At 39.4% G+C, this 25,982-nt stretch overlaps 1 protein-coding gene across 1 annotated transcript in view; it reads left to right on the top strand.

The window, feature by feature from the left end:
• The window catches only part of USP6NL (USP6 N-terminal like), a 156,044-nt gene that overhangs the window by 97,926 nt on the left and 32,136 nt on the right, over nucleotides 1-25,982 (top strand). The window contains exons 6-8 of the mRNA XM_060097602.1: nucleotides 6,024-6,063; nucleotides 17,114-17,194; nucleotides 25,176-25,283. Coding sequence (XP_059953585.1) covers nucleotides 6,024-6,063; nucleotides 17,114-17,194; nucleotides 25,176-25,283 — 229 coding nt within the window. The remainder of the gene's footprint in view (nucleotides 1-6,023; nucleotides 6,064-17,113; nucleotides 17,195-25,175; nucleotides 25,284-25,982) is intronic.

Raw genomic sequence — 25,982 nt, 5'->3', positions numbered from 1 at the left:
ATTGATTTTTGTTACAGTGCTTCATTTCAGTGAGACACTTTCTCCCAAGGTTGCTGCTGGGGTTTTTTGCGCTCTTGAATAAAGTCACCTGACCTAGGCATTTAGATGTTGCTCCCTGTCACACCTTGATCAAGAGCGTTTCTTTCTGCTGTCTTAGTTCTTTGTAATTTCTGATTGGTTCTGTGATAAACATGGGTTTCAAGCGTCAAGGTCAATAAAATGGTACAAAGTAACTTTGCAGCCTTCTCTGAAGGCTGCTGACTTCATGTCTAATTACAGTTTTTGTAACTTAAATTACTTGTTATGCTATGTGGAGAAGGATGACAGTAATTAACAAATACAGTATAGGACTAACTTGGTTTTATAACAGATTTCACAATAAATATAAAAACTGTTGCCAAACCAGCCTGGCGTGATGCTGGAACAGGGTCGTCTTTGTTTAGTACGCAGAAATGGGGAGCTGTCCCTAGCTGCATGCCTATGATGGACTTGTATCTGGAGAATGGAGAAATCGAGCTTATTTAAGAACTTAGAGAACTTTCAGTATTTGAACTTTAGACACTTTTTTCAAAAATAGTCACTGTCAGTCTGCTCGACAAAGAATGCTTGGTATTTGGATAATCATAGATAATGCTTTTAGGCCACAAGTTATTAGTAGAAGAATTAGAAGGAAATTGTTTCAAAAATAAAGATAAAATTAATACCAAGCTTCAGATTTTCAACTACTTATCAAAATGTGTATATTTATAAAATTTAGCACATTGTCTGTAGTTTAATGTGACTATATAAATATTTGTAAACCGGAATAATGGTGTTTTTGTTTTTAAAGAATATCTGTTTTAATGACGAGGCCTTGAGAACTCTTTCTACCCATCCAATAATTTTGACTAGAGTAAATCTAAACTCAGGCAAAATTTGCTACAAGATCAGAAATAAAATTTAGTCAGTATATTGAATAACTGATTTTCACAAGTTAACTTTTATGTTTCCAAATGAAAGTTTATCTCATAGTTACAGAAATACTCCATTTGAGCTATTGAGAAATTACAAGCACATACACTCTAATTAGTATTCTTTTAAGCTTAATAGCAGATAAAAGAAAATAGATCCAGCTAAGGTCCCTGTGTTTCCAGTGATGACTATGTTGTTGTTTTTACTTTGTATATTTCTAAAAGGTGTAGCCTCTTGCTATCAGCTTGGTGTTTCTTTAAGCAGTCTCTAGCTGCCTCTTTCCATTAGACGACAAACCTTCGTTTTCTAAAGCAGGGGTAGGAAAACATTTTCTGTAAAGAGGCAGATATTAAATACTTTTTGGCTTTGTGGACCATATTGTTTTTCTTACAGCTATTCAACTCTACCATGGTAGCCTGAAAACAATCATAGACAATATATAAATGAGCATGGTGGTGTTCCAGTAAAACTTCATTTACAGAAACAGGCTGATGGCCCATTTTTCATTCAGGAACTGTAGTTTGCTGATCTAATGGAACACTGCACTCACCTAGATTTTGGTCTTCCCTTTCTTCTACTTGGAGGATATTTAGGTGGCAAGGTAAAGATGCATACAGGAATGCAGGCATGCGTTCATCCTTCCCTTCATACATTCATTCAGCAACATTAGTACACTCCTGCAGCATGCTAGCCATCGTGCCTGAGGCTGCCACAGTGTTTTACGTGTGTATATATACATTGTGTATAGCTCTCGATAAGGCACAGTTCCCTGTTTTCTCTTTGGAAGGCTGTGAAAGAGTGTATGCCAACACAGAGACTTGAAGAGGAAAAGTTCTTTGGAGATCAGTGTTGAGCACATAGCAGATTTTGTATGAAAGGTTTTAGAAATGGAGCAATAACGCAAGAAAATTCATGAATGGATCACATTCTATCTATGAGGTCTTAAGACTTTATAAAATTCAACATCCATTCAGGATAAAAACTCATAACAAAATGAGTATGGAGTGAATGTACCTCAGCATAATACAGGCTACATGACAAGCTTGCAGCTAACATCATATTCAATGATGAAAAACTGAAAGCTTTTCCTGTAAGATGAGGAACAAGACAAGGGTTCCCACTCTCACCACTTTTATTGAACATAATATTGGAAGTCCTAGCCAGAGCAATTAGGCAAGAAAAAGAAGTAAAACACATCTAAATTGGAAGGAAAGAAGTAAAACCGGCTCCATTTGCAGATGATATGTCTGTCTATATAGTCTCTAAAGACTCCACTAAATGTTGGAACTAATAAACGGATTCAGTAAAGTTGTAGGATATACAATCAGCATACAAAAACCAGTTGTATGTCTATACCCTGGTAACAAACTATCAGAAAGAAATTAAGAAAACAGTCTCATTTACAATTGCATCAAAAAGAGTAAAATACCTAGGAATCAAGTTAACCAAGGAGGTGGAAGACCTGTACACTGAAAACTGTAAGACATTGATGAAATATAAGACACAAATAAATGGAAGGATATTCCATGCTCATGGATTGGAAGAATTAATATTGTTAAAATGTCCATACTGCCCAAAGCAATCTACAGATTTAATGCAGTTTTCATCAAAATTCTAGTGGCGTGTTTCCCAGAAATAGAACAGTCAATTATAAAATTTGTGTGAACCACAGAAGCCCCAGAATAGCCACAGCAATCTGCAGAAAGAAGAACAAAGCTGGAGGCACCATGCTTCCTGATTTCAAACTCTATTACAAGTTACAGTAATCAAAGCAGTATGGTACTGACATGAAAACAGACACATAGATCTGTTAGAGTTCATGCATATGTGGTCAATTAATTTATAACAAAGGAACCAAGAATATACAAAGGGGAAAGGACAGTCTCTTCAGTAAATGGTGTTGGGAAAACTGGACAGCTACATGCAAAAGAATGAAATCAGACCGCTATGTGTTATACGATACCCCAAAATCAACTCAAAATGGATTAAAGACTTGAACATAAGAGCTGAAACCATGAAACTCCTAGAAGAAAAATTAGGTGGTAACCTCCTTGTCATTGGTCTTGGTGATGATTTTTTGGATTTGACACCAAAAGCAAAGGCAACAAAAGTAAAAACAAACACAAACAAACAACAAGTGGGACTACATCAAGCTAAAAAGTTTCTGCATAGCAAAGGAAACCATGAAGAAAATGAAAAGGCAGCCTACTGAATGGGAGAAAAGATTTGCAAATCATATATCTGATAAGGCAGGGGTCCCCAACCCCCAGTCTTCGGACCGGTATCAGTCTGTGGCCTGTTAGGAACTGGGCCACACAGCAGGAGGTGAGTGGCAGGCGAGTGAGCAAAGTTGCATCTGCTGCTCCCCATCACTCGCATTACCACCTGAACCAATCCCCCCACCACTGTCCGTGAAAAATTGTCTTCGATGAAACCAGTCCCTGGTGCCAGAAAGGTTGGGGACCGCTGTGATAAAGGATTAATATCCAAAATATACAAAGAACTTGTACAACTCTAGCCAAAAAAACCCTCCAAACAATCCAATAAAAAAATGGACAGAGGATCTGAATAGGTATTTTTCTAAAGAAGGTGGCCAACAGGTACATGAAAATGTGTTCAACATCACTAATCATCAGGCAAATGCAAATCAAAACCACAGTGAGATATCACCTTGTTCCCGTTAGAATGAATATCATCAAAAAGACAAGAAATAACAAGTTTTGCAAGGATGTGGAGAAAAGGGAACCCTTGTACACTGTTGGTGGGAATGACAATTGGTATAGCCACTATGGAAAATAGTATGGAGGTTTCTCAAAAAATCAAAAATAGAACTACTGTCTGATCTAGCAGTTTCACTTCTGGGTATGTATCTGAAGGAAATGAAAACACTAACTCAAAAAGGTATCTGTACCCACCATGTTCATTGCAGCATTATTCTCAATAGCCAAGACATGAAACAACCTAAGCATCCATCAACGGATGAATGGATATGTGGTGAATATATTCAGTGGAATATTATTCAGCCATAAAAAAGAAGGAAATTCTGCCATTAGTAACAACATGGGTGGACCTTAAAGGCATTATACTAAGTGAAATAAGTCAGGGAAAGACAAATGCTGTATGATCTCACTTATATGTGAAATGTAAAAAAAGAAAAACTCATACATATAGAGAACATACTGGTGGTTGCCAGAGGCGGGGGTAGGACCTGCCTGGCACAGACCATGTAGCCCGAGCAGGTGATTTGCACCATTCCACAGACGTGTGCAAAACTTGGTTCTGATTCAGTGTTGAGAACAGGCACAGTTAGGTCTGTTAGTCTTGTTTAGTGAATAGGAGGACACTGAAGAACTTGTCCTGTGGTGGCAGCCAGAGTTGGCACTTCATTTGCAGTTAGGAATGTTCAGTGTTCAGTGTTAGGTCGGAATCTGCTCAAATCAGCTGCACAGAAGGTTGCTCTTGCCCAGGGCAGCCCAGCCCACTCACCCCAGAAATACCATTGTTGGTGCACACAGAGGTTGCCAGATGTTCTTATTCTTTCAAGATGTCCTTGCTGACCTAATCACCTAGCAAGTACATTCCAGTAGTGTTGACAGGCCTTCTGCCAGTAAATGAAGAATGGATGGGTGCCATTCATGCATCACTGGTAATTCATGCATTACTAGTAATCAGGATTACAAATCAGCAGGGAAAGGTAGACTAAGAGCCTAACAAAAGCTATTTTTTTAAAAAAAGGTGAGTAGGCACTTCAAAAAAAAAACACTTATATTTAATCCTCAGATACTCTTTTCCTTGAGAATTGGTTTCTTAGCCTGTTGTTCACATACTCTCACACAGTCTGAAGACAGATACTTACCTACGTTTGAACCCACTGGGTTAGATAGTGCTGAACATCTCTGTATTAGGATAAGTGATGGTGTCTGAGTGAAAATGTTAGTTTTCTTATCTGTGAAATGAGGGGTTGGACTATCATCTCTCTGAGATCTCTTTTGGCTCTTACACCTTTTGGTCAGTTTCATTGCTGTAGCTTCATGCTTCACCTAAGGACTCTCCAGAGTAGCAAAAGAGTGCTTTCGAAAACGTTGGACTCTTGAACACTAACATATCGTACTCTTAAAAGTGTTATTATCTGGTGTCAATAGAAACTAAGGGAAGAATATGGATAGTTCTTGTCAAAACATCAGCACTACTGATAGAGCAACTCAAAGCACATAGCACTGTTTACAGATAGTACATTGTTTTCATATTACTGACAATTAATTCAAGAGTCTCAGAATGTTTTGTATTGGAGGTGGTATCACAAAATTACTGTATCAGAGAAATTGATTTGATCTTTTATTATATTTACATTTTAAAAAATCATTCCCATTGAAGTTTCGACAAATGAAGCTTTCCTTATTTACAGAATAAAAGTTGAAGTTTTCTTTTTAATTCGTAAATCCATGGGAGGCCGTTTTATTTCCTTATACTAATTTTTTGGAACAATCATTTGTTACAGACTATAGGCTATTTTTGTAAACGTTTTATGGGAACAAAACCACACTCTATTTACATGCTGTCAGTATCTACTTTCACAGTACGACATCTAAGTTGAGTATTATGAAAAACACTGTGTGGCCCACAAAGCCTGAAGTATTTACTCTTCAATATTTACCTTTGCAGGAAAAGGTTGTTGCCTTCTGGACTAGAGCAAAGTTGTCCAGTAGAACTTTCTGCAGTGGTGCAAGTGTTCTCACTATATCTGCACTGTTCAGTATGGTAGCTGAACCATGGCTAGTGAGGCTCATAACTGAAATTTTAATTTTATTTCATTTTAATTTACATTTAAAATTAAACAGCCACCCGTGACAAGAGATGACTGGATTGGACAGAGTGTGTCTAGAGATTTGAAGACAGGGGACGTGGTTGCAGAATAGCTCATTGTCTTATGTTAAATTCGGTGGAATGGAAGCTTACGTAGCTCTTGAGATGATAAATAAATGGTTGTACATCATGTTTACCTACAGGTTTATAATTTTTTTAAAGTTTGCTCTGGTTTCAACTATTTCACATCCACTGTTTTTCCTCTGCAGCGAAGAGGAGCTCCCATATCATAACGCAGCTATGGAACGGGTAAGTCCAGCTCTGCGTTTGTTTACAGTTACCGGGGAATTACGTTCATCAGAGGAATAAAACCTGCCACCTTTGTGATTGTGAGTGCCGTGTTATATGTCAGTGCTGTAGTCATCGTTAGAATTTGACCCTCATGTTTCTTACTGTAAGAACGTAATTAAATTAATGGTGAAATAATTTTAGATTTTATGGAACTTCTGATAGGTACTTGGAAAAAAGGAGAGGTTGGTGTTAGCAGAAGTGCATTGTGGATGGGTAGTTCTCCATCGAGGATGCCTCAGGACTCAGGCCTGGTGAGAGCACAGAGCTTGGGAGCAGCGAGAGCCTGGGCCCCTAAGGTGTAAAAGTTTCACAGGTGCCTCTCAAACACCGTGTGGCTCCGAAAGCCGTGGTCCAGACCAGCAGCTCTTTGGAACATAACTGTGCCATGAGCTTTTAATCACATTTTCCACAGACAACAACAAAAAGAGTTTGCTGTAGTCAAATAAGTACATTTGCATTTTAAAGACTTAGAAGTCTTATATATAGTAAACTCATCAGTTCTTTTGTAACTCAGTGATTCCCCTTTCTTCATTGCACTTGACTGGGGAGCTGACTCCATAGCTGGGTGTGCATGAGAACCACCGATTGAATGTTTAAGGTTGCTCAGAGTCTCCCTCCCTCTCTCCATTGTTTTATGTACCTAAAAATGAATTGTAGAATTTATGAATTGAGAGGGAGGCTATTGATCGGGGGGATTACTCTCAGTTTGTTTATGTTTGATGGGGGAAGGAGGCTGGGTTTCAGACAAGGGAGGTAAAATTGGAATTGGAATTTGGAAAATATTTTAGAAAATCTTTCTAAAATAAAAAATTTCCTGAAAATTAGAACTGTAGCATAACTGGATAAAAAGTGCCATTTTACATATACCATGTAGAGAGCCCTATAGGTACTTCCTGTGGTTAAATTCTCTTGTGACTGCCTGATTCTGTGTCATAACCTTGATGTTTGGGCAAAGAAATTTCTTCCTCTTAATAAAGCTGTATTACTGCTTAGCAACTATATATCAAGCACGGGTCTAGAATCAAGGCCATAGCCTGGAATATCAGGATCAAATACTGCATAGTTGCTGCTCTGAGAGGCTGGCTGTTCATCCCGTGACTAGAGGCAGGTCAGGCGACACAGTAGTGGGAAGTGGTAGTGGCTTTCAGGGGCCAGGTGTCTGCAGAGTGCCCGGCAGTGGTGCTGGTGGAGAAGGCGGGCCCCTGCGGCCCAGGGATGCGGGAGAAGGAAGTGACGGCGCTTTCTACCAGTTCTGCTCCTGGTGAGCTTCTACCAGACCACTTGGAAGTGGGCACACAGGGATTTGCTTGTGTCCTCTCTGGCCGTTCTCTCTCTGTTAGTGCCCTGACTTGGCTAATCCGTGGACCCTCTGGATCCCACAACCGTTATGTCTTCATTCCCCTCTCTTCCCAGCTCAGCTCTGCCCCAGGCTGGGACCGCCCCCTCCCCCCTCCTGCCCACTTCTCCTGGGCTGAACTTTGTGCCTCTGCAGCGCCTGCACCTGAGCGGCTCAGTGCAACTGGGAAAAGACTCCCAACTGGGATGACTGGTTTTACTTTATATCCATGATCACAAACCTCAGCTGGATGTTTATGCTGCCCGGACATCATACCGTTTCCTCCTAGTGAATTTCTGCTCCCATTTTAACCAGTGCAGCTTCCTATTCCCTCTCAAACCTCCCGTACCTCCTTCTCTGGCCTTGCCCAGCCGATGTGCCTGCTTCGTGTTTCTTATTTCTTATCTCTGCACTGTCACACCCTGTAGTCAGTTCCCAGTGACCCACCCGCGCATGTGATGTGGTTGCTTAGCCTCTCACTCTCACACGTTCCCATTTCTTGGCCTTCAGAACCCCGTACTCTCCGCATATTCTTCTTTCCTCACTGGCTGCTCTTTCTCCATTTCCTCCACTTGTTCCTTCTCGTCTCATGACTTTATCCTGAGCCCATGGCTCAGGCCTGGAACTTCTCTTTCCTGTCTGGATCTCCTCCTCGGTCATCTCATCTAGTCTTTTGACTTTAAACGCCAACCCCCAGACTGTGTGTGCATTTCAGTGTCTAGACTTAGTGTCTGGCCTACTCCATACACTCAGATGTCTAAAAAATGTCCAAACTGGGGTTTCTGTTATTCTCTTCAAATCTATCTGTGAACAAGCTTCCCATCTCAACCAGTGGGAGCGCCACCCTTCCAGGTTTCAGTCTAACAACTTCTGAGTTGTGTTTGACCATCCCCACACCTCACGTGTCAGCTCGGCCTTCAGTGTGTGTCCAGAGTCTGATGACTTCTCAGCATCCCCGCTTCTGCTGCCTGGTCTGCTGGAACCTCTTGTGGGGCTTCCAGCTCCTTGCTTCTGCTAGTTCCCCTGTCTGTTCACCACAAGAGCCGGGATGATCCTGTTAAAATAAGAGAGAGCATGTCACTCTTGATGGGAACATCCTGCCTGCTCTCCAGCTTATCCACAGTAAAAGGGAAGGTCCTTAGAATGATCTCAGAGCCCCGTGTGACTGGTTTCCATGAGTCTCTCCTCTCCTGCTCCCATCTCTTGCTCACCCACTGGCCTCCTCAGTGTTCCCCGACTAGCCCACCATGTTCCCTCTTTCAGGCTTTTGCCTGGCTGCCTCCTCTCCTGGGGAGCCCCTCCTCCTCCCCCCAAGAGCTACAGGGCGCGGTCCCTCATCTCCTCCAGGTATTTACTGTATGACGCCACCTTTGGAATAAGACCCTCCCTGGCATCTCAGGTCTTACGTTGGGAACTCCCTCCCCACTGCATGTCAACTATCCCCCTCCTTCCTTTGTTTCTCTCTTTAGTACTAACACTGTTTCACTTACTAAATATTTTACTTATATCTTTATTTTGTCTGTTTCCTCTCTAGGAGAGGGGTTTCATCTGCTTTGTTCACTGTTGTATCCCCAGAACCTAGAGCAGGGCACATAGTACGTGCTTATTTAATAAATGGTGGCTGAGTGAACGACCAGGTGAACATAGACTGTGTTATGTCGTTAAACATGCGAATTTAAAGGTTGGCGGAGCTTGTCCTTTCAAATGTTGACAATGTGCTTTATTTGAGAAATGAGGGAGACAAAAGTCGGAAGGTACCTTTTAACAAAAGATATCCATATTTGGCAGAATAAAAATCTGGCAACCCACTATTGACTTTTCTCTCCAATGCCACCTCTCTTCCCCTTTCAAAACGAATTCCTGGTCCAGAAAATTCAGACATGTGGGAACCAGTAGTGTAGATGATTCAAGAAATGTGACAGTGAAGGAAAGAAGAGATACAAGACAAAACCTAGTTAGAGGTTGCATGCTCGAGGAAGGTTGTTTGTTTTTAATTTTTTTTTAAGAGATTTGCCTGTACAGTAAAAGACCTCTTATTCAATGCAATTAAAGTTATAACTAATGGATTGTTTACTCTAAACAGTTTAATATAATAGGGAATCACTATGAAATGATACGCACACCTTAATAATTTAACATAAGACATAGTTTTATATTCCCTTGTCGGGCTTTTACTGGGAGCGGGGGTTCTGGGGCTGCTGAGTGAGACTCCATCCTACCCTTGTCTATAAACTGCACTCATATTGTGTGGCCCAGTTGGTTTCTTTAAAGTGGAATGAGAACTTTAGACCCATGCAAAGCAGTCTGAGGCTGGAAACTTTAGTTTATCAGGATTTCCCCCAATTTTTCTAGTTTCAGTTTAGTTCATATGTTCTTCAGTGATGGCCTAGTCCTAATGGCCAAGGTCTGCCATTTCTAGGAAACTAATAAAAAATTCTACATATTCATATGCGGCATTGAATAAAATCAGTGGAAATGATAGCCTTGTGGAAGTGTACAAGTGTTCATCAATCTTCACAGAGCATCCACTTGCAACGTGTGCTTCCTGCCTGCCGTTCCGGAAGACTTGTACACTGATGCCTAGTCAAGTCATCGGGGCTTTTGTTCCAGCTTTGCCAGTGTATTCTTTTGACATAAGGTTTAAAACGGTGTAGAAGGCAGTCCCTCGTAAGAGGATTGGTGTTGGTATTTGCAGACTGCTTTGGATTCCCCCAGACAGTCACTGAAACAAATAAACAAACACACTTATTATATTTACTCTGCAGAGAACACTATTAATAATGGATTATATTGTCTCTTTGAGCTTATTGATGTTTGTAATAAGGAGGAAAGGATATGTAAAGCTATGAATTTTCATGGATTCAGCTATTCCTTTTTGCAGTGCAGTATTTTGAATGGCTTAAAAGGATATTGGAGCCTTTTCAGATCTTTAAAGATTATATTTTAATTTTATGAGGTGTGACATCTTGCTCAAAATACATGACTTTTCAATATAATTATTCTATCAAAACACGACTCTTTGCTTCTTACACTCCTTATCCTCTCCTGACCTCTGCTGGTGAGGTCTAGGTGTGCGTGACTTGGATCAGCTTTATCCTCAGTCACACATCCTAATACTCAAAAAAACATCTGAAGACTTGAACTTCAGTAAAGTTCTAAGACGTCTTATTCTAGAAGAGAAGGCTATTTAATATCCATCCATGCATTGTGTATATGGGTAGCCTTTCCTATCTAGCTTATAAATCATGTTACTAGTGGGAGGAGCACTGGACCCAATGCAAGGCAACTTCATACTATGTGGGTGATGCAGCAGTTGTTAAATACTTCCTATTCAACTGGTCCTGTATAGGATTAAGGTATCGTCTCAGATCACTAGAGGTTGAGTGATCTCAACAAAGAAGATATTGGTCCCATTTTTAATCGTTATATCCTCCTTACCCCAATAGGAGGGGCCAGTCCTGATTCAGAGGGGATGTGAATTTAAGATGATCAGGTATCAGATTGCAAACTTCAAATGGAAGTTTAGTCCTTTCCTGAAAACAGCTCCTGGGGAAGAGTATACAACACTGTACGATTTCCTTATCAGTGGAGGTAATGGAGAGACAACAAAGGGAATATAGGATGGAGATTAAGACCTCTGCATCATTTTCCTTTTGATATATGTTGTTCTGACGTTCTCAGGGGAGTAGAATTTTCTTATACTAGGGTCTCCTATATGATTTTAAAAATTTCAGTGATGAGCACATCTAGTACCCAGATCTTAGTTTTGGAATACCATTCCCCATTAAAAAGAACCACTGTTTCTTTAAAGAAATGGATGATCTAGGTCTAGGATAGAAAAACGTATAAAGTGAGCCTGAATTATATTGTGCCAGATTCGGTCATGTCTAAAGGATCTGCCTGAAGAGGGGAAATCTCCAACCAGATAAGAGGCAGTCCAGCCAAATTTGGGGCAATTTGAGCTTCAAAAAGAATAATGATGATAATAATAATGGATTATAACACATTGAATAAAATAGTCCTTTATACCTTAGTGATATTAAAAATGGGGAGGGACTTGAAAGGAAAAACTTTTTAATAGAAAAATACCAGTTAATAATATAGAAAGAATCATAAGGAAAAAAAAATCCACCATACCATTTTACCACCATCAGAATCAGAATTGACTCAGACAGAGATTATAGTGGATGAGAAGACCACTGAGTAGAGCTGTTAAGGAACAGGATGTCCATACTATCTCAAAGTGCACCACCCACATTACTTATCAGTTACACAAAGGAATTTCTCTATTAGTTAGTGGAGAAATTGGACAAATACCACTTAACCAAGGGATCAAAAGTTGTATCATTGATAATGGTACAAATCAGCATGATCTGTCACTGGGTGTGATGCCATAAGAAGGACACAAAATCACCTGTGTAATAGTCCCACCAAAATCTAGGGGAAAGAGTTAGGCAAAGCCAGATAGTGTGGACTAGACTCTTCAAAAGTCAACATCATGAAAGACAAACAAAGGCCAGGGGACTTTTATAGAGCAAAGGGAACTTAAGAGATGTGCCAGTAAAGGCAATGTATGTTCCAGGGTTGGATTCTGAATTCCCCTGCCCAACCCACCTAAAGAAAAACAGCTTTAAAGAACGATTTTGGGACAAGTGGGGAGTTTGGTATATGGACCATTTATTACCAAATAACAGACCAATTTTAAATTTCTTGAAAGGGTGTAATAGTTTTACTGTGATTATGTAGGATAATGTGTCTTGTTCTTAGGTGTTACATACTTGAAATATTTGGAGAGTTCATGACGTCTGAGATTTTCTAATAGATCAGCGCCCCCCACCCCCTGCAAAAAAAAAGCCCTAATATAAATAGATTAAATCTGGCAAAATGTTAATAATTGATGGATTTTGGTGAAGCATATATAAGTATATGGTGTATTGGTCTTCCACTTTTCTCTAGGCTTGAAATATTTCAATAAAAATTGGGAGAAGTAAGATGTCAGTAAGATGTCAGGCAACAGAGTTATTTAATATCAGCTTTGTATAGATTCCTAACATCAGTAGTTTCACATTTTAGCAGCACTTTGAAAAGCGTTGCCAACATGATGTAATGATCCATATCTTTTTTTTTTTTTTTTTTTTCCGGTACGCGGGCCTCTCACTGTTGTGGCCTCTCCCGTTGTGGAGCACAGGCTCTGGACACGCAGGCTCAGCGGCCATGGCTCACGGGCCCAGCCGCTCTGTGGCACGTGGGATCTTCCCGGACCGGGGCACAAACCCGTGTCCCCTGCATCGGCAGGCGGACTCTCAACCACTGTGCCACCTGGGAAGCCCCGATCCATATCTTTATCATGCTACATTAGAGATACTAGTGTACTTCACTTATGTTTACTTCTGTATTATAGTGATCGAACTGCTATCAAAAGTACTTAGAATTTTGGTCGGTCTAGTCATATTCATTCTCCTTCCCACCCCTCTGCTTCCAAGACCACAAAATGCTATTACATACTTGCTTCATAGTATTGTTTGCTTGTCTCTCCTGATGTAAATTATGTTTAAAAATGTTTAACTTTTCTTATACACCAGTCACAGTTTTAGGTGATGAAATTAAAAGAAGAGGGCCTCCCTGGTGGCGCAGTGGTTAAGAGTCCGCCTGCCGATGCAGGGGATACGGGTTCGTGCCCCGGTCTGGGAGGATCCCATATGCCGCAGAGCGGCTGGGCCCGTGAGCCATGGCCGCTGGGCCTGCGCATCCGGAGCCTGTGCTCCGCAACGGGAGAGGCCACAACAGTGAGAGGCCCGCATACAGCAAAAAGAAAAAAAAAAAAAAAAAAAAAAAAAAAAAAATTAAAAGAAGAGTATATGATATGGTTCCTGTACTCAAGGAATTCATCCTTTAATAATAATAATAATAATAATAATAATAATAAATATTTGGAATTTAGACCAACTAGAACACAAGTGGTGTTAGGTGCTGTAACAATACTCATAATAATCCTCATTTTATAGATAAGGAAACTAAGATACAGAAAGATTAGTAACTTGTCCCACATGAAACAGGTAAGAAGGGCAGAATTCAGGCCAGCCGAGTCCTTAGTCCACGCCATGAAATGCTGGAGAGACAGTTTCTTTTGCCTGGAGGATGGAGGGATTTGGGAAAGGTTTTGAACCTTTGACATTTGACTGGGTCTTGAGAGGGTGCGTGAGGGTTTTGCCAGATGATGGTGAGGAAGAGCATCACAGGCAGATGAAAAGGAAACACTGGTCAGAGAGGCAAGAAAATACATTGTGTGTTGGGAATGACAAATAGTTCAAGGTGGCCAGATCATAAAAGTAGCAGGAAGTGAAACTAGAAGGTGAGTTTGGGCCATACTGAGAAGGGCCAACCGTGTAGAGATTTGAACTTTACTTGTAGCTATTGAAAGATTTTAAGCTGGGACTCACTTTTAAAAGGTCATAGCAGCGTGGAGGCTGGCTTGAAGCCATCCAGGGCTACCTGTGAGGAGTTACTGCCCTCATCTAGGGATGAGGATTGACAGGAAAAGGGCAGAGGATGTGATGGAAGCAGAAGTGGATGGGACCAGCAGAGTGTAGGTTGGGTGTAGAAAGAAGATACAAGGAAGACTGAAGACAACCTAAGCTTCTAGGTTGATTGACTTAGTGGGTGGTGATGCTCTTAATTCATAGTAGGAAAGGGAGGGGTAATAGCAGCATGTTTAGGGAAATCGTTTGGGTGTGCTGAGTTTGAAGTATCTGCTGAACTTCTGGGTGAGATTCTAACTTGCTGTTATATTCTAGTCTGTTTTGGTGTCACTGAGTCCATGGCAAGATGATGTTCCTTAGCTATTTTTCTAGAGCATTTAAGTTTACATTTGTCACATGTGTTTTCAGTTATTTCTTACTTCAGAATAAATTCTGGAGTTGTTAAGCTATAGCATGTTTGCTGATAAAGTATATTGTATCCATTTATTATAGATTCATGAGTGCATGCAAGTCTGGTGTAGTTGATCTGGCAGAGTTACGGAGTTAACACTTAAACCTGATTGAACTACTGATGTATAATTTTAAAATCCTACAGCCTGGGAGCTTTACCCGAAGTATATTTTTTTTCCTTTTTTTTTTTTGCTGTAGGGGAAAGAAATGTATACTTAATGGTTCTGAAAATTGTGTGCATCTTGCATGTGAGAATGTGTAGCATTTAAGATAATCTCTCTCTATATATGATGAGCATTAGAATACAAAAATGTGCCTTTAAAGAAAAGAATAGCTATTTCTTAAAGTGATTTATTGACAATTTAATAGCCATAAAAATGAAAGATAGCAAGAGACCTGCTAGATCTCAGCAGGGTTTTTCCTGGCAAAGTGTATGTTATTGTACTCTTGGATGGGCTTGAATTATTTGGTGTTTTCCTGTTGGTGGAGAAAGGGATTATGCTTTGAAGAAGTCTGGGGGGGAAGTGCAGAAGAACAAGAAAGTACCAAATGGCATCTTAGATCAATCTTAATTTTTCACAGCTTGGCCTTCTCTAAAGTCACATTTAGCAGAAACATTAATTAGATTTCAGAGCCCCACTGAGTTTTAAAACTAAATGTATTTCTGGAACCATCTGTAAGATTTTATTACTAATAATATAATGAAGAATATGCTTAATCTTTTGAAAAACGAGAATCATAACAGAGTATCTTTTGCTCACAAGTGATCATCTTTGGTTATGAAAAACCCATCAAAATTTTTAAGAGTAAAGAAGTAATTAAAGAGTTTTAAGGATATGCCTAAAAATAAAATTTCATAAAAGTATTCTGATTGGTGAGAATCTTTTCCTAAATTCAGGACTTTCTTTGGGATTTTATGCTTCTTTTGAAGCTAAAAATATCGATGGTGGGCCTATGCCGTCTGCCTGTTTGAGGCTGGATTGAAGACCGTCGATGAGGAGCTATTGCTTCCATCCAGGAACTGTGATCCCCAGCGAGAGCGGGGACATGGCGGAGGCAAGAGATATGGCGGCCTCGAGCGCAGGTCCTGGGGCCACGCTGCCTGGCCTTGAACTCACCAGATGCGGGAACTTGGAGAAGTTGATTAGACCCTTTGTGCCTCTGTTTCCTTATTTGTAAAATGGGGGTGATTATACCTACCTCATAAGGGTGTAACGAGCATACATTTTTGAGCATAAAATGTATCCTCAGAACCATTTTCTCTCCTGTGTAGTCTTCCATTTCATTTACTTTTTAGATGCACTTAATACACTTAGGCCTTCTGAAAAGACAATGCTGGGATCGAGGAGAATTAACAAAATAGCAGAATCTCAGCTCACTCATAAGATAGAATTCTGTTGAGTTTTGTTCTCATGAAAAGGTCATCATTAGGAGTGGACCCTGCCATGCTCTGTTCCAGGCAGTGCGGAAGCAGTGAACATCTCGGCCTTCGTAGATGGAGTAGTCAGGGGGGAGGAGGTTAGGTGTGCGGCAGTGACAGGCCTCCTAGGCTGAGCCCCCAGAGGAGAGGACTTGCTCACCTGGTCATGGGCACAGGGGTCACCCAGACTTCTTGGCTGAAGAGGGTGTTTTTTCCTGCCTGAAAGGACAGAGTACAAATGGATTTTCTGACGGTAGCTGGGTTCCCAAAGTAAAGAGACAGAGGGCTGTGCACACCCAGTTCTTTTTCTAAATGTACAAGTCAAGTAAGTCACTCTACCACCATAGGAGTGAATAAGAGATTGGAGAGCCCACCCGAGTACTTAGGAAAAATACCCCTTCTCCTTGAAACCAAAGAAGTGCAAAAGAAGCCTTTTCTCTACCACCTTCCCCGTTCCCAGCTTTGCCCCAAATCTTAATTTAGTGTGACAGTCAAGACTCCCGCCTGTGTGTTCAGCCTCAGCTCTGGATGCTTCCTTTTTTACCCCCTACACTGCCGCCTTGTCGAAGAAGTACATCTGTCCATGCTTCTCGGAATGTTCTTTCCCACGTTGCACTTGATAAAAACCCTAACCCTCTTCCAGTCCTTCATTTATACTCGCCTTCTCTGACGCCCCTGGGTGGGTTCGACTGCTCCCTCCACAGGACTTGAGTCACCGTCTCTGCCTCTAGGTCACAACACTGCATATTCCATGTCGGGTGCCCTTAGCAGACGGTGAACTTGCCTTGGGGCAGCAACTATTACTTACTTTTGTACAGTTTTTCACTAACATAGTGCTAGTTATATGATGATCTCCCCCCAGTAATACCCAATTCTCCTTTACAAAACCACCTTTGTCACCAAAAACATTAAGATGCCAGAAATCGGCAAAATGTGAAAGAAGAGAATGGAATTTTGAAGTTGTGTTTTTGATGCTTCATAAAAATATTTCAGACTGTTTAAAAATTTCCTTTTGGCTTAAATTTGTAGAGTACCCAGCGTTTTCAGTGATTAAAATGTTAGAAAATTTAAGTGATCCCTTTCTCTTTACCTGTCCCAATGGAGCATCTCCTACGTGTCTTAACTTCGGCGAGGGGATACTGTTGGCACAAATGTCATCAATTATCCAACTTTTTTAAAAAGTTAGGATATTTGCTGTCCAATATAGCATAACATTTTTAGTGGTCCTTTTTTCAGCAGCATTTTCCTTGACATTTTTTTGTAATCTGTAAGTAAAAGAAGCCTGAAACAAACAGTAACAATGAATTTCAATTTTATTTTTAGCAAAAGCACCTGGAAATTGAAAGAACTACTAAATGGTTGAAAATGCTAAAAGGATGGGAAAAATACAAGAACACTGAAAAGGTAATTAAAAATGTTACTTCCTTATGAAACTATACAAATTCAATGTGGATTTTCCCAGTAAAAGTTCCTCTTTAATTATAAGAGTATTACGTTCATATTCTTTAAAAAGTTTTAAGTGTAATTTAACTGAATAGAATGCCTCAAATTAGGAGTCTTTGTGCTGTCACAGAATAGCCAGTTCAGATGGGTTGCAGGAATTGAGAGGATGTGGCGGACAGTCCAGAGGTCAGCTGGCTTTCGGAGATGATTGAATTCCGCCGCTTGGTTACGTTGCCTGTGATTTCGTTTCTTTCCGTCTCTCTTCTCTGCCTACTTCAGTGTCGGCTTCCTGCTGAGCTTGGCTTCCTTTTGGGATCAGGATTATTGCCGTCGTTCCAGGCTTCATATCCCCCTGTCTCCCTGCTCAGGAGAGAGGCCTGGTCTCTGAAAGCTTTCTATGAAGCAGGAGCGTCTCCTTGTCCTAAAGCTTCTAGCAGACCACCCTCGCACCCCACCCCAGATCTTTTTACCCCGCATTGACTGTGCTGTTTTGAATCAATTTGTAAAAATGCATACATCTATTAATATTCCTACTAATGTAATCAGTAGAAATTCCTACTAATTCCTACTATTCTTCCTTAAATATTGGGAAGCTGTGAAGTTCCTAGTGGTATAAGTTTTCCAAAGTTCAAACTTTTGCTTGAAAGGGCAGATGTTATCAGGGGCAAAAATACTGTCAGGTATTTTCCTTAAAGTGGCTTACTTCATTTATTTTTGAGAAAAATGTCTGCTAAGTACCCAGTGTCAACAACCACGATTGGCTGGTCAGTCGTTCTTTCAAGTAATGACGGTGTCCGTGACCAGAGCAGTTGGTTCAGATCTCGATTCATACTATTTCATAAATGCTCTTTCTTGAGGCTGACACTCTGCTCTGTGTGCGTTCCACCTCATCGCTCAGAATATTAATAAGATGTGTGTGTATTCAGGATTGAGACTGAATGAAATTAATAGTTTCTACTGCTTCGTCAAGGGCATTCCTAAGCGAACTGACCTCTTTTTTAAGCTGTGAGGAAAGAATGCAGTGACTGCCAGCACAGTGCTTCCTCTGCCTCAGTTTGTGCTGAGGTGCCAGGGGCTTCACCACCATGGCTTTTCTGCTCCCAGTGCCAAAGTCAACATAGGGAAAGAGGCAAATAATGGTTTAGTATCATTACAAAAATACTCTTGACCTCATGGCCCATGCCTTGAGAACTGCTGACATCTAAGCCTCGGTTTCCTCATCTATAAAGTGGAGATAACAATACCCATTTCAAAGCGATGAAGATTTAATGATTTCATGCATATAAAGCACTTGGCATTGCACCTTGCATATAGTAAGCATTCAGTAGGGTTGACTACTGCTATCAGTTTTTTGAAAGAAGGTTGGGCAGTAAAAAATATTTAAAGGGAAAAAAGAAATCTTGCATAATCCTACAGCAAAACACGGAGTTAACTGTTAGGATTTTTGTCTGTTTCCTCACACTTTTTTTCCATGCAATATATATTTTTTTCCTTTTTACATAGATATAAATTGTTGTGTGTCAGCCTTTACCAACAAGAATTCCACAGAGCAGCAGTTCCTTGGGGTCTAACGGGTATTACACAAAAGCATTGTTGCCTAGTGGTTAAGCAATAGACTATCCTAGGTTCAATCCCTAGCTCTGCCACATTACTAGTAGTATGACCTGGAGGAAGGTATTTAACCTTTTACTGTCTTAGTTTACATGTCTGTAAAATGGGGGTAATCACAATACCTCCTTCACAGAGTCGTTTTGAGGATTAAATAAGTTAATTCATGTAAAGCACAAAGAATAGTGCCTGATACTTAATATGTGTCAGTAAGTGTTGTTTATTATTACATGAGAAAGGGGCTCTCTGGTTAAATAAAGTTGGGATAAAGCTGAACCGAGGTAAGCAGGTTTCTTTACTACAGGATGCCTCATCATCTTTAATATTATAACATGGTAGAAATTTTCAAGAGGGACCTTAAATTGCATGACAATTATTCAACCATGAAAATCTTTTTGTCATGGGGTATCTCACAGGAATAACATCACTCTTCTTTTTGAGCATCCTAAATATCCCTATTTAAATTCCATTAGACTCTTACTATTTTATTTTCATCAGGAGTAAGTTCATTTCTGGGTTGCTGATTTCATTAAGGTGCTTCAAGAAGAATCCGTTCAGGGTAGGATGTTGGTCATGACCCCTGTGCTCTTGTTTAGCACTTGCTTCTCACACTGGCCTGAAACTGACAACTACTTCCCCCGACATCTTTGTGGAAAGGTCTCTCAAGTGCTAATTACAGGATCAGTTTTGATACGTTGCACCTACACTTTCATCTCAGCTTCAGTTCAATAAAATATCTGTAGAATTGTGTGGCTTTAGACATATGTCTGAAAGTATATAAGCCTCTGTAAAAATGAGCATTCTACTAGGCTGTTATGCTCACAGCAACTCTGGCTAATGTACTTCCCAGTAAGAGGGATTTTAGTAGAGCTCTTCCTTTCATGAATAATTTAAAAGTATTTTCCCACAGCTGTAATGCTAGAATTATTTGATGATATATATGGTCCAATCTGGTGTGAGGTAGAATGTACCTTCTAAAAGAATGCTGCTCTCAGTTCATATCCAGTTTTAAATTGCATTGAAGTTAAAAAGTAGTATATATTTTTCTTCTCTTCCAAAGGGAGGTATAAGTTTTCTCTCAACAGACTCCTTACTTATGTAGTAGTGGTACAAAGAAATATCTAAAAATATCTTGAAATAAAAATATATAGCTCTGATAAGAATATTTGGATTTTTAGAATATAAGATTTAATGAAAAATAGTTGCCATTACGGTTGCCTGTGTTTTCACAGTGACTGCCCCCTATGTACAGTCATAGTGTATTTTTAAAATACAATCTATTAAATGAAGAGATGAAGTTATCTCTGCTAAGTAGAGGCCATTCTGATTTAACTAGCCATTATATAATTGTGTCTAAGCTCTGTCACAGCAGAGTTCCTACTACAGATACACATTTTTTTTCTGGTTAAATAACTGAATGGACCTTTGTTCGTCAGGTAACTAAGAGACTCATATTAGCCAACACTTGATTGTACTGATGTGAAAATGGAGGCACAATGTTTAGAAATAAATTTCTCAAGGCCATTATTAGTGACAAGCAAGAGATGCTACGTCCAGATGTACCGTCTGTTTGCTAGCTCTCGCTTTCGGTGTTTGTCAGTAAAAGGCCGGAAGGAAATAGAAAGTGGTTGTAAGAGGCACTGGGGCCTTGTGGATTCTAAAGCTTTCAGATCCAGACTCAGGAGACGTGGGCCTATTTGGAGACAGAGACGAAGGGACCAATGGAGCAGGGACGACTGAAGGAAATGAAGGCAATGAAGAACACAAGCAGCTCAGAGAGTAAACTTTTGTCTCCTGGAGTTCACTTGCAGTTTTGAAAGTCCCACCAAACTGAGCCAAACTTTCTGGGCTGAAAAGTTTACTCACTCGCAGCCATGCTGACGTGCACTGCACATTTATCGCTATTTTGAAACCAGTAAGGTTAGAAAGACGTGTTGAAAACATTAGGTCAGTTGATGGAAAATTTTTTTTTTTAGTTGATGGATTTTTAAATGTATCTGTGTGACTGAAATAGACCGCTTGATTTTATTGGCAAGTGAACAGAGATCATACCCATAAAATAAAATTGTAACAGAATTTTAAAGGTAGTACTTTTCAAATTGGAATATTAGAATATTAAAGTCCAACATATAGAAGTTCTATATATATCATGATTGTTCAGACTATGATCTATGAAATCTGACTACTTGAATTTCAGTTCTTCTTCCACAGTGTATTAGTTGTGTGACTGAGCTTATTACTAAACCTTTCTACACCTGATTTTCTCATCTGTAAAAGGGACATGATAAGCGTAGTACCTACCTCTTTAGGAATGTAAAAATACTACAAGGAATACATTGATCTAGAAACATATCTCGGCTCCTAATAAATAATCATAAAATGTTAGTTAGTGTAACTGGTTTTATTAACATTGCTATTACTGTTTGATTTATCACTATCCTTACCCTCGTCCCCACCCTCATTTCTCCTTCCTGGAAAATTCCTGCATATCCTTCATGTTGAGTTTGTCAACATCCTCTAAAGGAAATCTTTACTTACTCTCTCCCGCAGAACTCACCCCACTTCCTCCATTATAGTATCTCTGATACAGTCTCGGGATGAGAGCCCTGGTGTTGGACCAATAAAGAAGTGACCACCACAGCAGATTCACTGCCCCTGCCCCCAACACCTTTATCCCTAAACTGTTTCTGGTTCCCCTTAGAATCTCGCATCTATTCCATAAGGGCCAGCTGCCCCCCTGAAATCACTCCCCCAGATTAGACAGCGTGGCGCCTGCCATTCTCCCATTACCACCCTGGCCCACTTCTGGTGGGGGTGATGTCTCTATCACGACTTGCCCCTCAGGGTGTGATACTCAGCTCTGATAGGAATTAACATATGTGACCTTATTACAAAGGATTATGTTTATAATTATATGATTCTGTGATTATCTTCCCCACTACACTGTGAACTCCACAGAACTTTTTCAAGTTTGTATCCATAGTACCTAGTAAGCGTTGGCCACAAAGCAGAAGGTCATTACAGTTTCTGTTAACAATGAATGAACGAATGTTGTTCACTTTTATGTTGGGATGACCAGCTGTCCCCTTCTACTGATAAATTCTACTACTTTAATAAAGTTGTGATCTCTAAGGGGCAGTGTGATTTGGCAGAAATATCCTGAAGCAGGAGCAGGAAGATGGAATTCTTGGCCTAGGCAGGCCACTTCTTTGTCCCTTGATTTCCTTCCTCTTAAACTGGAGTAGCACCTGCCCTGCTGACATTACAGAGCTGTCCTAGAAAGTGTGAGATACTGCTTTGTCAATTGAAAGATTCTCAACAGTTGAAAACTGTACTACTGTTCTGGAGAATAAGCAGATTTTATTATAATTGTGCTTTGATATGATTCCTACTTTGTTTTACAAAATTTCCAGAATTTCTACAATAGCTGAAAATTTGTGAGGAAAGATCTGTAACCACAGTGTCGGTCTGTCATGGTAACAGTAGAAGTATTTGAAAAATAGTAACTATAATTTAAAATGCTTTTTTTTTTTTTTTTTTTTGTGGTATGCGGGCCTCTCACTGTTGTGGCCTCCCCCGTTGCGGAGCACAGGCTCCGGATGCGCAGGCTCCGGATGCGCAGGCCCAGCGGCCATGGCTCACGGGCCCAGCCGCTCCGCGGCATATGGGATCCTCCCAGACCGGGGCACGAACCCGTATCCCCTGCATCGGCAGGCGGACTCTCAACCACTGCGCCACCAGGGAGGCCCTAAAATGCTTATTTTAAGATCTCATAATTTGATTCTTTTTCTGCTGTATCTTACTTTGTATACATGTTTCATTTCATTACCTTGCACAGCTTGAATCCACATACATCCCTTTTTATATTCCTTTTGGGTTTTGGGTATCATTTTATTTTATTTTACAATTGTACTTTATTTTATAATTTTATTTTTAATGCTTTCTGGTCTTCAATTTCATTAATATTTTCCATTCCATGTATTTTAGTAAGTCCAGTTGAGCAGGACAGTAGATATACTACATGACACCTTGGTTTTAGAAAGATGGTCTTTGCTTTTTATAAAATATAAAATCAGTATCTTCTACTAACTGGTAACATCTTCTGTGTGTCTTTGAGCAAGTTACTGAATCTTTTTGTGATTCACTGTCAGCATTTGTAAAATTGGGGTAATACTATCTCATAGAATTATTAATATCATTGAATGAGACATATGTAAATAGTTTTAAACAGTTTCCTGTACATAGTAAACGCTCAATAAAAGTTGGTTTTAACTGTTACTGTTGATGATGTTAATGACAGTGCATCAGAGTTTCTTTTTGAGCCTTTTCTAGACATGCCTCATTTTTCATTTTATCCCTGGAATAACACTAGGACCATTAATTTTTTATTTCTACCTGAAATCTTTCTATTTTTTCTTCTTCATTGAATCATGGCAATTTAATGTTTTGTTTTTCTAAATCTAGATTTAACTTTAGGATAAACAGTGAACGGTAATTTATGTACAGTTGTTGAATACAGAATTGAATGAAAGCAGTAAATAATGTCCAAAACCTTTGTAAGTGATACAGTATAAGAAATGCATGTGGTTCCTATCTTACTCATTGAAAAACATCCGTCTAATGGACATTCAGGTCCATCAAAGTTTATCTGTTTACCCGCCATCATGTTTTACTTGACTATCAAAATTTCACTTTTCACATTTGCAGTAATTCCCACATTCTGGTATTCATATTAATTGCTTTCAGTTTAACATCCTTACTCTAGAAATTCAGGAGATAATTTGAAGTTACTTTTAGTGGATGATATTCCTTTAAAAGATTAAGTTTATCATAATTTTGAAATGAATATAGATGATAAACTTTCTTTGGAAAGTAAATCTTAAATTCACTTTTTTTTTAAACCACACTCAGTTTGCAATTAATGGTGGTAAGTGTTTAGTACATGGGAACTGTTGAAGAAGCAGAGTCTAGTTTATACAAAGCCTTTCTGTACATATTCTTCCAGTTATATCTACTGCATAAGTTAAAACTTCAGTGCTTCTAGTCACTGTCTGCTGGAATTTCAAATTTGAGACTTACTGTGTTTATACCAAGAGAAAAAAACTGAAATTATGTATGTAATTATCTAATTGAATCGACTTCACAATATTCATTGTTTCACAGGAAAAGTTATTCTATAGTGTCACTGATTTAAAATCACAGAGTTTCTTAAAGCTACATCATAATTTAGTTACTAAAGGTTTCATTTTAAAAAATCTAGTATAATTGTAGAAGTTGAAGCTCTGCTTTTTAGTTCATAGCTCGTCAACATCTCAATTATTAGAACTTGCATCTTATTTTCTTAGCCGTACTACTTCAATATATTATTTTGCTCATAAAGGTAACTATGTACTTATTCTTACTCCGCTCCTGAAGTTTCTGCCGTAATTTGTTTAATCATTTCCTTTTAAGTTTCATCTACTTTTAAGTTTCAAAGTTTCCTTATGCACAACGTTGTAATGAGCATAATAGGTTTATATGTTATTTTGAATACGTAATTAGCCTTGAGAAAAAAGATATAATTACAAGAAGGTGGAGAGGTATGGTGAGTCTTAAGATTCTTAGAGTGATGGCAGTGTACTTTCAAGGACCCAAAGTGCTATTGATGCTGATGATTTATACCTAATTTCATTCAAAGGTGATGATGCTTCTTCTTGATGGAAATTTATCACTATTTTTGTCTGGTCAGATAGGATCAATGTCATTAAGAAGAGGACAGAGGTTTTCCTGAAGAAACGCTCCAGAATTGGGAAGAGGAGAGGGAAGAGGGGGAGAGTGTGTGTTTGGGGGGTGGGGGTGGACCTGAATGAAGACTGTAGGTCACATTGAGTTATGAGATAGAAGGTTCTAGAGAGACTCTACCCTCCTTGAAGGCAGTTTGACACAAGAGAACCCTTTTGCTATTTGGAACCTTTTAGATGTAGGAGGGAAAAAGAAAATGTGTATCTAGTTAGTTACATCAATGGGGAGTGTGTAAGTCAGATGTTCACAACTTAAAGAACAGCACTGATTGTGCTCTCATGCCACTGAAGGAACACCTTTGCAGTGTATGAAAATAACTAATGTACTGGGCATACTTAACATTTTCTTGTTTATTTTATGCTTTCTGTGTATATGCCTCCCTGTTTGGATCTGAAAAGCAGAGATGAGAGGATCCAAATGTGCCATGTTAAGTTGTATCAATTATCAGGAATCCTTTGAAAAGAAAAGACTAACAAATATTCATTAGTTTGATTTAAGGGACTAGTCTAAGCTTTGTCAGTTTGTAACTTTCAATTTATGTTTCTTTTAATAGTTTCATAGGAGAATTTACAAAGGAATCCCACTCCAGCTCAGAGGGGAAGTCTGGGCCCTCCTCCTGGAGATCCCGAAAATGAAGGAAGAAACCAGAGACCTATATAATGTGAGTACCGAGAGCCAGCCTGTTATTTTGAAACGATCAGTCAATGTTGGGGCATATTTGTAAGGAAAACTGACTAACACCTGGTTGTAGATACTCATTTGCAATGTAGTATTAATAATAAAGAGATTTACAATGTCACTTTTAGAGTTTTTGGGAAAATAACAGCAGAATTCAGTTTATCCAACAGCTGCCTGTGTATGATTGACTGTTTTCTTCTTCTTTCCCCTAAGATTGTTACAGTATTTCTAGGTTTTATTTTTTATTTATAAAAAGTTAAACGTTTCACTCAGTGATCAGTAATGCTTTCTGTAAATTAGTCAGGGCATTAAATTTACCTCCTTGTCATCTCAGCTATACCCTTTCTAAACCTAAATTTTATATTAACCTTTGAAAGGAATAAGAAACATATCTAAAAATAACTTTGTGCCTTAGAAAAAGTGTTCAATGTCACTAATAAAAAAGGAAATATAAATTTAAAAAAATTAAAAATAAAAATAACTTTGAAATCTTTCTCAAAAAATGTATATAAATAGAATAAATTAAGATAGAATAACTGAAATAAAGACAAATTATAATAAAAATAAAAATAACTTTGGGGCTTCCCTGGTGGCGCAGTGGTTGAGAGTCCGCCTGCCGACGCAGGGGATATGGGTTCGTGCCCCGGTCCGGGAAGATCCCACATGCCGTGGAGCGGCTGGG

Source organism: Mesoplodon densirostris, chromosome 4, assembly GCF_025265405.1.
Source record: "Mesoplodon densirostris isolate mMesDen1 chromosome 4, mMesDen1 primary haplotype, whole genome shotgun sequence".
NCBI lineage: Eukaryota > Metazoa > Chordata > Mammalia > Artiodactyla > Ziphiidae > Mesoplodon > Mesoplodon densirostris.
Note: the sequence above shows the minus strand (reverse complement) of the source record. Positions and strands in the feature narration are given on the sequence as shown.